Source organism: Acartia tonsa, chromosome 2 (assembly GCF_053477335.1).
Source record: "Acartia tonsa isolate MP-2025a chromosome 2, ASM5347733v1, whole genome shotgun sequence".
Taxonomy (NCBI): Eukaryota; Metazoa; Arthropoda; class Copepoda; order Calanoida; family Acartiidae; genus Acartia; species Acartia tonsa.
In genome coordinates, this window is record NC_137261.1 from 42,559,231 (window position 1) to 42,571,618 (window position 12,388).

General features: G+C 32.6%; 2 protein-coding genes across 2 annotated transcripts; both read left to right on the forward strand.

The window, feature by feature from the left end:
- The first annotated feature begins 1,304 nt into the window (after positions 1-1,304).
- LOC145311882 (interference hedgehog-like) lies at positions 1,305-7,160 on the forward strand. Its single transcript, XM_080150903.1, has 4 exons — positions 1,305-2,763; positions 3,074-4,390; positions 4,699-4,865; positions 5,335-7,160. The coding sequence occupies exons 1-4, from the start codon at positions 1,887-1,889 to the stop codon at positions 5,455-5,457; spliced, it is 2,484 nt and encodes an 827-aa protein (XP_080007029.1). The 5' UTR covers positions 1,305-1,886; the 3' UTR covers positions 5,458-7,160.
- On the forward strand, positions 7,091-12,388 carry Amacr (Alpha-methylacyl-CoA racemase). Its single transcript, XM_080150905.1, has 13 exons — positions 7,091-7,215; positions 7,407-7,467; positions 7,888-7,981; positions 8,318-8,404; positions 8,586-8,697; positions 8,937-9,079; positions 9,204-9,265; positions 9,638-9,766; positions 10,136-10,187; positions 10,305-10,358; positions 10,934-11,028; positions 11,515-11,589; positions 11,865-12,388. Exons 1-13 carry the CDS (start codon positions 7,131-7,133, stop codon positions 11,989-11,991), a joined length of 1,176 nt encoding a protein of 391 aa, XP_080007031.1. The 5' UTR covers positions 7,091-7,130; the 3' UTR covers positions 11,992-12,388.

Consider the following 12,388-nt stretch of genomic DNA (forward strand, 5'->3'; position numbering starts at 1 on the left):
GAAATAAGCACTACGATTATTCATGAAGTTAAATATTCTCTAATGATTAGAAGGTTTTTTTTAATTTTAGGGAATTTAACTAAGAGTCTTTGGTTAATCGTATTTAAGTTAATTAACTAAATTGTCGTGGTTGAAGGAGTGAGACAACTTTTCTCAGAAGTAATAGGTAAAAGGAATGGCTCTGAAGATGGGTCTAGCTTAGAAGTGTCTTCAGATTGGAAGGCTTCATCAAGAGAGTGCCGCAACTATATACTAAGGCCAAAACCGCCAGTTCTTTATAAATTACTAGCGGCTTCGCCCCTAGCCTCTAGGGGCTTCGCCCTATGTAGTTTTGGGAAGTCAACCCTCCTTAATAGAAATATTCAAAAAATTATTCTTTGTTTAATTACTCTGTGGTAAAATTAAACCCAGGTTGTGCGCTTTATGCACAAAAATTTTAATTTGTACAAATTAAACCCAGGTTGTTTGCCGTATACGGCATACACAAAAATTTCAATTCGTAAAAATTAGACCTAGGTTGTTCGCATACACAAAAATTAAAATTAAAAAAAAAATATTTTGATTTTTTTTTTCGGGGGGGGATTCATGGGGGCTTTGCCCCATGTTGCAGTGGGGTTCCCCCACCCCAATTACTGGTTTTTGTTTTAAAAGAATTAAAAAAAAAAAAATTGGAAGTGGGGATTTTTTTATTTTTGAGGGGGTTGGGGTGTCCCACCCCCCAAGAAAATAGCTTAAAACCACCAGAGGACCAGTAGGTATATTCCCAGAAGGGTAGAGCCCAATTTGATCAGCAGTTACTGAGATTTTACAAAAAATGTAAAAAAAAAATTTGGGGGGTTGGATTTTTTTTATTTTTGGGGGGGTTGGGGTTGTCCCACCCCCCAAGAAAATAGCCTAAAACCACCACAGGACCAGTAGGTATATTCCCTGAAGAGTTGAATCCGATCGGTTCAGTGGTTACCGAGATCTTAAGGGACAGACAGACAGACGGACAGACGGACAGACATCAAGCTACTTTGTATTATAGATAATTCAATGTTTCATTGTCAGATAATTCAAATCTTATAAGTAAAAATTCAATGATAGTTTTAAAAGAAACTGATTAAAGGAAATAATTTGCCATAGCTATTAACAGGTAAAAAAAATACTTTAGCAAGGGGAAAATATCAAGGGAGTAATAGTCTGATATCCATTGAAGATAAAGACAAAGACGATATTTTAAGGTGAAGCAAAGACGATATTAGCTTTTAATAAATAGTTGCGGCATTTTTGGATATTCATGCGCTCAACGGCTGAGTCTTGTTTATTTTTTTTAATAACCTGTTGATGTTTATATATTGAATTTTTTTTTGCAAAGACAAGTGCTTTTTTATCTCAAAAGTACTTAAATATAATTTTAGTAGCAGAAAATTGCCTAAACCTATATCCAAGGCTTTAATCATAAAGTTATTACTAATACACAAAAGCTATTTTGGCATTTTCATGATGATTTTTTAGTTGTGAGTTTAATATTTAATTAAGTTTGATATATGTCGGTCCGTTTGAATTTGTAAGAAAGTACGTAATAGATATTAAAAATTAAATTGAGATTTTCTTTCGGCTACAAAATGTATAATTTTTCTATAGCCTGCCTGATATTTAGTAACCAGGCTTTATTATATACTATATCTAGCTAGCTTGCATGTACCTATTATTTGTGTAGATTCCTTTTCTTTTAAACATAATTCTTGTAACTTTGGACTTTCATTGCTACGCTACGCATAAAGACAATTCTTCTAGTTTCCCTTTAATATGAAGTTTCTACTTAAGGACCTTACTTGGTATGATAAAATATTTTATTACTTTACTTTTAATACTTTCAGATGCCATGAATCGTTGATAACAAAATGCCTCAACATAATAGAATCGCTGTGCCAACCTGTAAATTTCTTGCTCAATACTCACTATTTTTATATTATTTAATTATCTGTATATCAAGCACTTATGCAGTCGAAACAGAAATTGGAATCAAATTTTTGCGTGCCCCCGAATCTCGAGTTGTTCCTCCTGGTGACCGAGTATTTTTTAACTGCAAAACAAATATTGGAAAAGGAGAGAAGGTTTATTGGCTATACAATGGACTGACAATTGACCCAGCTCATAGAAGTGATGTCAGGATTACTAACGGACAGCTAAGTATTAAAGTAAGAACAGCAAAACGTCATCGGGACCGACAAATTGGAAGGTATCAATGTGTTGGAGGATTCAACAACTTGTATCTTGTATCAGAACCAGCAACTTTGTCAGTTGCTCATATTGAAAAATTTTCTATCGAAGACGATGATGAAGTAAAGAATCTTGAAGCTAATATTGGAAACAATCTTGTTTTACCATGCAAACGGCCAGAAAGTGACCCTCCTGCACTAATCCAATGGTATAAAGACGGGGAGGTGGTTAACAGCACAGCTGTTGGCATGATGATAAATCATGAACATTTAATGTTGCTCAACATAAGCCTTGAATCAACCGGTAAATATCATTGTCAAGCATCAAATCACTTAACTGGAGAAGTAGTAAACTCAACAACAGTCACAAATATTACAGTATTATCAACAGATGAGCTGCATAAGCCCAGACTAGTATATGAACCCCTAAGCAGCTACACTCCAACTTCAGGGTCAGATCTGACTGTGCCATGTTCAGCAAGTGGTTCTCCTAAGCCAACAATATTTTGGACCCACCATGCATTTAATGAGCCACCTACATATATGAATGGATCCAGAGGTAGAATTATAATTTTTTTGTGTCTTCACAAGCTTAGGTAGCTTTTATGTTTTTTTAGAGCTCAAAGTTTAGTTTCTTTAACCCTAGTATTATAGGTATGCAGTGTATAAATGACAATTTCTGTCATAAACTTGTATTTACCCTCAGAACTCTAAAATTATTCTTAAATTATTTCCGTTCGACTAAATAGACATAAGATATTCTTCAGCTCAGATTTAAATATATACCTACATTTAAAGTGTAGTATTTTATTTTTTACAGGGTATTTATTGCATCCATGGGTATTGAAATTAGATTATTATTTTTTCAGGTTTGCTCGAGTTGAAAAATGTAGATACAAATCAATCAGGAGAATATACTTGTCAAATATTTAATGGCAGAGGAAGACGAATTCTAAGAAAAACGCTTGTTACAGTATTCGAGAAACCAGTCACTTCAATAAGTACATTTCAAAATTCTCCGCACAAAGAGGGCGACCCATTGGAGTTATATTGTAATGTTCAAGGTTTTCCTGTACCAAAAATAAGTTGGATGTTCAATGGGGCGAGAAAATTAGCGTCTACTAAGCTTGTTATTCCAAATTTACAAGTATCTGATGCTGGAATATACCAATGCTTTGCTGAAAATGAAGTTGGTGTTGCGTCATCTGCGGTGCTAGTTCGAATCACACCGAATGTGCGCAACCAAACAGAGGAATCAACCAGAAAACCAAAATCTGAGCGTAAGGGAACCAAATTATTGCCTCCGTCTGCCCCAAATGTAACTCAACTATCAGAAGATTCAGTTATGGTAACCTGGACCATGCCTAATGTTACACAAAATGTACAATTCTTTAAAGTTCAATATCGGGATCTGGGCACCAGAAATGACAAGCTCAAATCCCATTGGTTTACAGGCGACAGCTACATAGAACCTTCAATCCGCAGCTTTGAAGTTGCAGGTCTGGCCAAAGATCACATTTACAGATTTCGTGTTGGAGTTGTTATTGACTTTGATAATGTGATCGGACCTGTTTCAAAAAGATTTCACCTGCAAAGTACCAAGGAAAGTGGACCTACGGTTATACCCTACATGCAATATATACTAGCCACAAGTCCAACATCATTATCCGTCCAGTGGACAGTCCCTGTCTTGGACACAGACCAGCCAAATGTGGAAGGATACTTTATATATTTCCGAGATTCCGCCTCTGCTGCACCATATGACAAAATTACAATATTCGGCGAGGGGACACATAGCCATGTCATTGACCATCTAAAGCCTGGACATAGATATGACGTTAAAGTCAGGGCTTTTAATGTACATGGAGTTGGTCCATTTTCGCCTGTACAATATCAACGCACATTGAAACTTGAAAAAGAAGAAAAGAAGAAGGTAAAAATGGAGGCTGTTCTGCAAGAAACTCGCAAACCTGAAGACGCAAACGCAAAGATTTACTTAATTGCCGGATGTAGCCTGGGAGCCTTTGTTATTGTTTCCATTATGATTTGCTCAGTTGTGACCATGATTAGACGAAGAAAGTTATCTAAGGAATACAGTGATACAAATGCTGCTATACATAGTAGATATCAAGAGACTAGTAGACAGATTACTGGACAGTTTATGGATGATAACAATCATGTAACAGGTAAACCATTTAATTAATATACCTACAATATTTAGACTTAAATTAAGCTTGATAAATATAGAAGACTTGTATAATGTATATAATATATATTGAAAGGGGAAAATTTTCGTCAATTTGAGTTGCTAATATGGAATTTAATTACTGGTCAGTTCGTTTATTCAGTAGGATGGGAGTAAAGGGGGTGGAAGGAAGGAAGGTATCGTAAAATTTAGCCAGTTTCGAATCTCACTTTATTAAAGCACATGAAAATCTTTTGCAACATCCAAGTAATAGTATATCGATTTTAGACTGAGACTTTTAAATTTTAGGGTACATAGTGTCAACAGAACCGAACGGTAATGCAGTGTATGAGTCCACCCAGTTAGACTCAGAGTTGACAGGTGACCAGGAAACTTCATTCAGTGCCAGCAACACAGAGCATAGCTTATATCAAGATAATTCTATCGACAGTCAAGACTCTACAGTTCTAGCCCAAGTAAGTAATTCAATAATTGAATAACTATAGACCTAACTGTAATACAAGGCTTTCACAGAAAGTGCCTGTTGAGCACTGATAACGCACCACTTTACCTCTTATTCCTTAAATTAAATTAAAAATAAGTGATGGATTGTTTGTTCCTATGCCCTACCCCTACGAGGGGCCCTAACTCTATTGGACTCTCCAATATAACTTAACTGGACCTGACCTAGATTAATAAACAAACAAACGAAAAACTCCAACTTCCTTATTTTCAGTTTATTTTAAAAATAAAGATTGAGGGGGGGGGGGGGAATCAGTGCTTTATCATTGACGTTGGCGAAGGGAAAAATCCAGCGATTTATTTTTAAAAACTTTTTGTTTGTGTAAAGTTAACCATAAGATTGTGTTTGTATTTATTAACCTCGTTTTATGTTAATAGAACTTCAAGTTTACAATACTTTTCGAGCCTTTGTTTTATTTGCAGGACAGCAGATACCGACTGAGCGGGGTGCAGACACCTGATGCCTCCTCCATCCAGGACGAGTACATGGACGAACCATCCAGGCTCTCGTGGAAACGCAGAAGGAAAAGCGAGGAAATATTGTAAAGTTTTTCAGCAATAATTTGCATACTTATTTTAAAAAAGTCTCTTCAAAATGTTAGACAAGATTTTATGCCTAAATATTAAAAAGACAAAATTGATTTGTTTGCTACTATCTTGCCTGCCATTATTAAAGGTACTAGCTTAATTGTATTAAAAGGGTTTCTATCTTTAGAAAAATTTATTTTCTCACTTTGAAGTTTGAAAAATTAAACAATTTCTTCAAGGGCAAATTAATAGGTACCTATTATTATAGTATAATTACTATTTCTCCGTTGCGTATATATTAACATATTTAAGCTATATACTGCCATACCTATACATAATGTAAAGTTTTTTAGTGTTAATATTTTAAAAAAACATTTTTATTATGCAGTCAAATACTCATCTTTTTAAAATCTAAATCCCATAAGAAAATACTCTATATTTTTATCGCCTCTTGTTTTTACTTGTAACTTTACATAACCGCTTAACTTGCCAAATATTTCTTACTATTATTGTAATGTACAGTGTGCTTTTGAAAGGAACAAAGATATTGCTTATTTTAATCCACTTACCATTAACCGAATTCAAGTATCAATTTCTTTTTTTTTCATTTGTATTTTGTATAAGAATAAAATATTTTGCAGTTCTCAACAAATTAAACCCCCAAAACCTGTTTTTCCATAGAATATGATTTTGGAAATATTGAAATTGTGTTTTGATAGGTACTTTTGTTCCATTAAAAAACACACTGTATAACACTTTATTGTGTTTTTATAAATGTTTTGTTTGTTGTGCTTCTTATGAACATGACTGTGCTTGTTTATTTAAAAAAACTTTCATCTTAGGTTACAAAACTAAAGTCACTTGCAAAAATTGCCCATAACTTTGGAAAAAAAATTGTATTATTTCTTTAAAAACATGAACAAAACATTTTACCTACCTAATGCACTTACGTATAAATTTTAAAAAATAGTTAAATTATTTGGATAAAGAAGAGCTATAAAGACGACCATCTAATTTGCAATATTGTTTATTATTATATTATCTCTGTTTTTGTTTACCCATTTTATGCTTGTTATTACACATTTATTTAGTATTGATAACAAAATGTGAGATAATACTTAAGTATTAAGAACTTAATTTTGGAAATTCCTAATTTAATAAAATGTATTTCAATATTTGTAAACAAAAGTGACTTCAAGTTTTGACACTCTAATATTTTTTTTGTTGTAAAATGTTACCATAATACCTACCTATAATTTTAGCCTAATATTGTTATATTGTTAATGTATGCTTTGTGCCTTAATTAGTTAATGTAAAGAGCATTATATCTTAAACAGTGAATCTCATAACATTGAGACATTTTCCATTTGTAAATATTTGAAAAAGTACTTTTTTTTCACCTAGTTTTGTTTTCGATCACCTAGCTTATATAGTTTGTGACATTCTTGGCTGCTTGTTACGACTGCCAAGCCTTGCTGATGGCTGCCCAGCTCAGCACAAATGTATATAAAAACATTTCTAAATTAACTGTAACATTGAATCTTCCCTTGTATTAATATTGAAAACCAAGTCTTCTCAAAACCTATTGTATTGAAAAAAAGCCATTGTAACGTAGTGCCTTATATTTATACTGTATTTACTCTTTATTAATTTTTTTACGCCATGTACTGTAAATATGTATATATTTGTATATGTATTATGAATTCATTAGAATTTTACAGGTGAATTGGAAATATAAAATGGCTCTTCGTGGTGTGAAAGTGTTAGAACTTGCAGGTAAAACAAAATAACTTTAGGTACAATCAATTTCATTTAACAGTATCTATAAATTCAAAGGTGCTATTAATCGCGTAAAAAATTGTCTTTTTATCCCCCCCCAAAAAAAAATTTGTTCTGTACCTAGGTACTAACTAAACCTAATATAAAAGAAAATTTAAATTTTATATTTACTTATTTTGTTTGAATAGGTTTGGCGCCTGTGCCAGTATGTGGAATGATTCTAGCTGATTATGGTGCTCAAGTTACTAGGTTACAATTATATTTGGAGTGATCTCACATGACTTTTCTTTAATTGGGGTATTTCCGTCACTACGTCCAACGTGATCAGTATAAAAGGGGCATTACTGAATAAAGAATATACATGGATATTATGACAGGGGAAAAATTGTCAATTTAGTTAACATAGACATCATTTATTGGTCCGTTTGTTCATCCATTAGGAGGGGAGGGAATGGGGTAAAGAGGGTAGATGGGAGGTATCGTTATTTTAGCCAGCTACGCGTTTGACAATATTAGAGTACCTGATAATCTGGTGTTAGGTCCAAGTAATAATAAATTTATGGGCCATCAAACTTAAGAAAATATTAATGAAGTTTGTTGTTAAAAGAACTACACTAGAATGAGGAACTATGCACAATATTTTAATTATTACCTGATTTAAAATTTTAGAGTTGACAGGCCTGGTACAATTCTAAATTATGACGTTACAGCTAGAGGAAAAAGGTCAATAGCTCTGGATCTTAAGAAAAAAGAAGGTGTTGAGGTGATTATTTTGTTCAGATACTTCTTAGATATTTATTAACAGTGAAAAGTTTATTAATTAGAGTTTTGTGCTGACGGTACAATTAATAAGTTTGAATTTAATTTAGGCTATTCTAAATAAGATATTTATGGGTTTTTCTTTTACGCCAATATTTCTTGTCATTGAGTTGTACTGCCTATAGAACACATAAAAAGATGTTTTTAATATAGAAGTATGTCTATCTGTTAAAGTAGTACCTAGTGTTTATGTTTGCCCCTCTGTTAGTCTTTTATTTCTTCGGTATTTTTCATAAGATTTCAATATTAATTACCAAATATCAAATTACCTACATTTCAGATTATTCGCGATTTAAGTAAAAAGCACGACATCCTTATAGAACCTTTTAGACCTGGAGTTATGGAGAAGCTTGGCCTTGGTCCTAAGGTATGCAGCTATATATATATTATGACAGCAATTCTTCTGTAGTAAAATGAGTGATACTAGCAGGGATCTTACCAAAGGTTAAGACAATGGGCGATAAATTGATATACATCCCAAATGATAATAAACAAAATTACCCCTTCGGTAATATGATAACCCGATGTTAATTTAATGTGTTTTGAAGATTCTTACAGAAGAAAATCCTGGATTGATTTATGTTCGTTTGACTGGATTTGGACAAACAGGACCTTACAAGAAAATGGCGGGGCACGATATCAACTACCTTGCTATGTCAGGTTAATGCCTTAATTTTCCAGCCTGAGGGTTATCAATATTGAATCCATATTTTTGGAAACTATGACCTAGTCTACGGTAGAAGTCATGAAGTAATTAAATGAAGTATAATCACTTTCTTCAACATTATTGCTTAAAAATTAATAGTAACAAGATTACCTGCTTAAAATTTAAGATTTATTTTTTTTTAGGTAGTTTGGAATGATTGAAAAATCTAATAATGTTAACTAATATTTTTCAGGTGTACTTTCCTTCCTTGGTAGAAAAAATGAAAATCCCTTGGCTCCTATAAACTTGTTGGCAGATTTTGCTGGTGGTAGTTTTGTGTGTGCCATGGGTATTATGGCTGCGCTGCTGGAAAGAACTTCCTCTGGCAAAGGACAGGTACTTTTTATTTAGTTGATTTTTAGTTCATTGATAATAATAGATTTTAAATGATATAAATTTGAAACCACAGCTAGTTACAACAATTCCAATGTTTTATTATACTTTATGGTATTTTTTTCAGGTTATTGACAGTTGTATGGTTGAAGGTGCTGCTTATGTTGGATCTTGGCTCTATGCTTCTAAGTATGTCTATAGAGGACAGATTAAGCTATTTAATCAATTGGATCCTTTGAATATTTGTTTTATTACCTCTCCATTAAGTTTGTATTTTTATAGACAAATTTTTAGAAGCTAAGTTTTCTATATTTAGGGTAGGTCCGTTCGTAATTTCGTCCGTCCGGTTATCTGGAACGGATAGCTTTTTTCTTTAATTTAGGCATGTTAGAATTGTGCTATCTATTTCAAACTTTGCATGACTTCCTGTAGTAAAATCGGTAAAGTAAAGAAGAATAAGCAGGAACAGTAGACTGTACTCTCATCAATCTCTAAGGGACGGACTCACATACAACCCTAGTTTTAGAGTAGCTGCTAGAAGTGTAATTTATTTTATTTCAGGGACATGAATATCTGGGGTAACCCTCGCGGACAAAACTTCCTGGATTCTGGAGTCCATTTCTATGAGACCTACCAAACCTCTGATGGGAAATATATGGCAGTGGGCGCACTTGAACCTCATTTCTACAAGTAACTATTCTTTTTTTTAAATTCAATAATGTTTGTAAATATTTTACAATGCAAAAATGGCTAGGTAATTTATGGTTGTAAGAGTATATTATTATAGCCTAGTATTTTAATAATAAACAATGAAATTGCTAGTTTTAAAATGAGGAACAACTGTTTTAGATATTTTATTGGACAAATTACATACTTACCATGTTTTAAAATGTTATAATATTTATTGATAGCATCGTATTATAAACAGATATCCGTAGAAAACTGGATATAATACGATACGGTGAATGATTTTATAGTACGGCTTAGAACCAGTTGTAATCTAGCGGATATGAATCAGTTTCGAAGTCATAGTGAAAATGATTTTATTTTATTTTTCAGTATCTTCCTGGAAAAGCTTGGCCTTTCAGACGAAGATCTTCCACAGTTCGGGGTACGAATTTGTTTTAACTTTATAAACATGAAACTTTTGTGACTATACACTTCAAGCTATGTATATGTACCTATTTTTTTACACTTTCCTATTTACCTACATTTTATATAAATTCAGGATCCAGATGAATTAAAGAAAAGGCTGGGTGATATTTTTGCTTCCAAAACACAGGTAAAAGTATTTTCTTAAGAAATCAGAGGTGGATTCTTTAAAACTTTTTGGTTGACTGTCTCACTAAAATTAGTGAGGCTGGCCAAAAAATTTTTTGAAAAATCCTTCAAAATCGCATTGAAAATCTACAAAAAGTAAACAAAATCTTATGTTGATAACCTTTTTATTATTTTATTTATTTTTTTTTGTAGATTTTTATGCGATTTTGCAGGATTTTTCACAATATTTTTAGCGAGCCTCACTAATTTTAGTGAGGCAGTGAGCCAAAAAGTTTTTAAGAATCCAACTCCAGGAAAAGATCATTAAATTATCGTAGTATTTATCTAATCCTGATGGAAAAAATTTATAAATTAAAATTGTAAAAGAGCATAAATATCCAATAGGATGGAAATATTTAATTGAGGGAAAGGTGGAGGATGATATAACGTTTTGATTGTTTAAAGATGGATTTTGAGTTAGGAAGCCTTTAGCCGTGTTCTAAGTTATTCAAAGAAGCTATAATTCCGTTATTTTTAAATTTTTTATAGTTGACCTTTCAACAGAATACTAGGTATAAAAAATGTTTTTTTTATTAGGATGAATGGTCCATCATATTTGATGGCTCTGATGCTTGTGTTACACCTGTTCTTGATTCTATACAAGCTTCTCAACATTATCATAATATAGACAGGTAAACGGGTAAAAAAGAAGGGGAGTGGGTATTTTTTAAAATATTTAAAGATTTTGCATGACTTGAAACTGAGAGATTCGAGTTGCCACATAGATACTCTAACCACATTAACTCAGTTGTAACGTAATGCGAGGTTGAGGTAATAAAGAGTAGCTCCAATGAGATAGAGGGTCAAGTCATAGTTTACTTGAACGTGGAGCTTGAGCTTGCCCTGTTGGCTATATAAAAGTGTCTTATGATTACTTAAGCTTAAACACTAAGAAACTAAGGCTATACACACACTATACAGTCCAATGTCCTCTACCTCTAGATAAAATGTGCCTTGATTTAGTATTTATGGCATTTTTTGAATTTTAATTTTAAATCCAACTAGGTTTAATTTCTATTCTCGCTTTTTACAGTAAAAATAGTAAAATATATCCCTATCATGAATTTTTTAATTATTGAAAAAAATATTTACCCCTGAATGTTTTCATTTGTGTAAAGGAAATCTTTCCTACCCGGAGGAATGCCACGGCCAGCACCTGTACTCAGTAGAACACCTGCCATGCCATCTTCCAAGTAAGTACCCTCAAATACTAAAAAGTAAAATATATACACTTCTTCAATGTCCCTTTTAGAAATAGGGTGAAAGGGGTTCTCCTTTTTAGAGAAGCTACAATTTGTTCTTGGGATGGGTTTAGGGTAATTTGTATCTAATTTTGCGAGGGGGGAAGGGGACACCAGCGGGGGATATTAATTTACCTTAATTTTTCTAAGGAAGTGGGTACACCCCTCTTTCTGCACACATCTGGTTGTAATTATTATTTTGTGTTCATGTTATTTATTTATTCCAGTGATATGAGCGTAGAACCTGGGGTAAATTCAATGGAAATACTTCTTGAAAATGGTTTCACTCAACAACAAATCAATAAACTTATTGAACAAGGCATCGTGGAAAATAATCAAAAATCTAAATTGTGATAATATTTATTTATTTAGATTTTTATTATAGTATTTTCATTATATACATAATGCATATTACCTAGTTATATTTTTCTAGTCAATTGATAAGAAATATCTACAATATTTTTATGTCGTAAAACTTTAATGTAAGAAAATTGCTACGAAAAATTACAGGGATTGACAGCCATTAAGTAAACCACCATTAAATCCAAGTCAAACCGCAACTAACTAAAATTCCAGACTATTTGGCCAATATCATAACTTTAACACATTAAAAAGCTGCTTTATATGGTGGATTTATAGAGGCTGGCGAGCCCTGGTCAATAGTACAAATCTGTGATTATAGTTAGAATGTGATATTAAAAATGCTTCTTTACCTTTATTTATTTAAAAAATAAAGTTATAAAATGCAAAA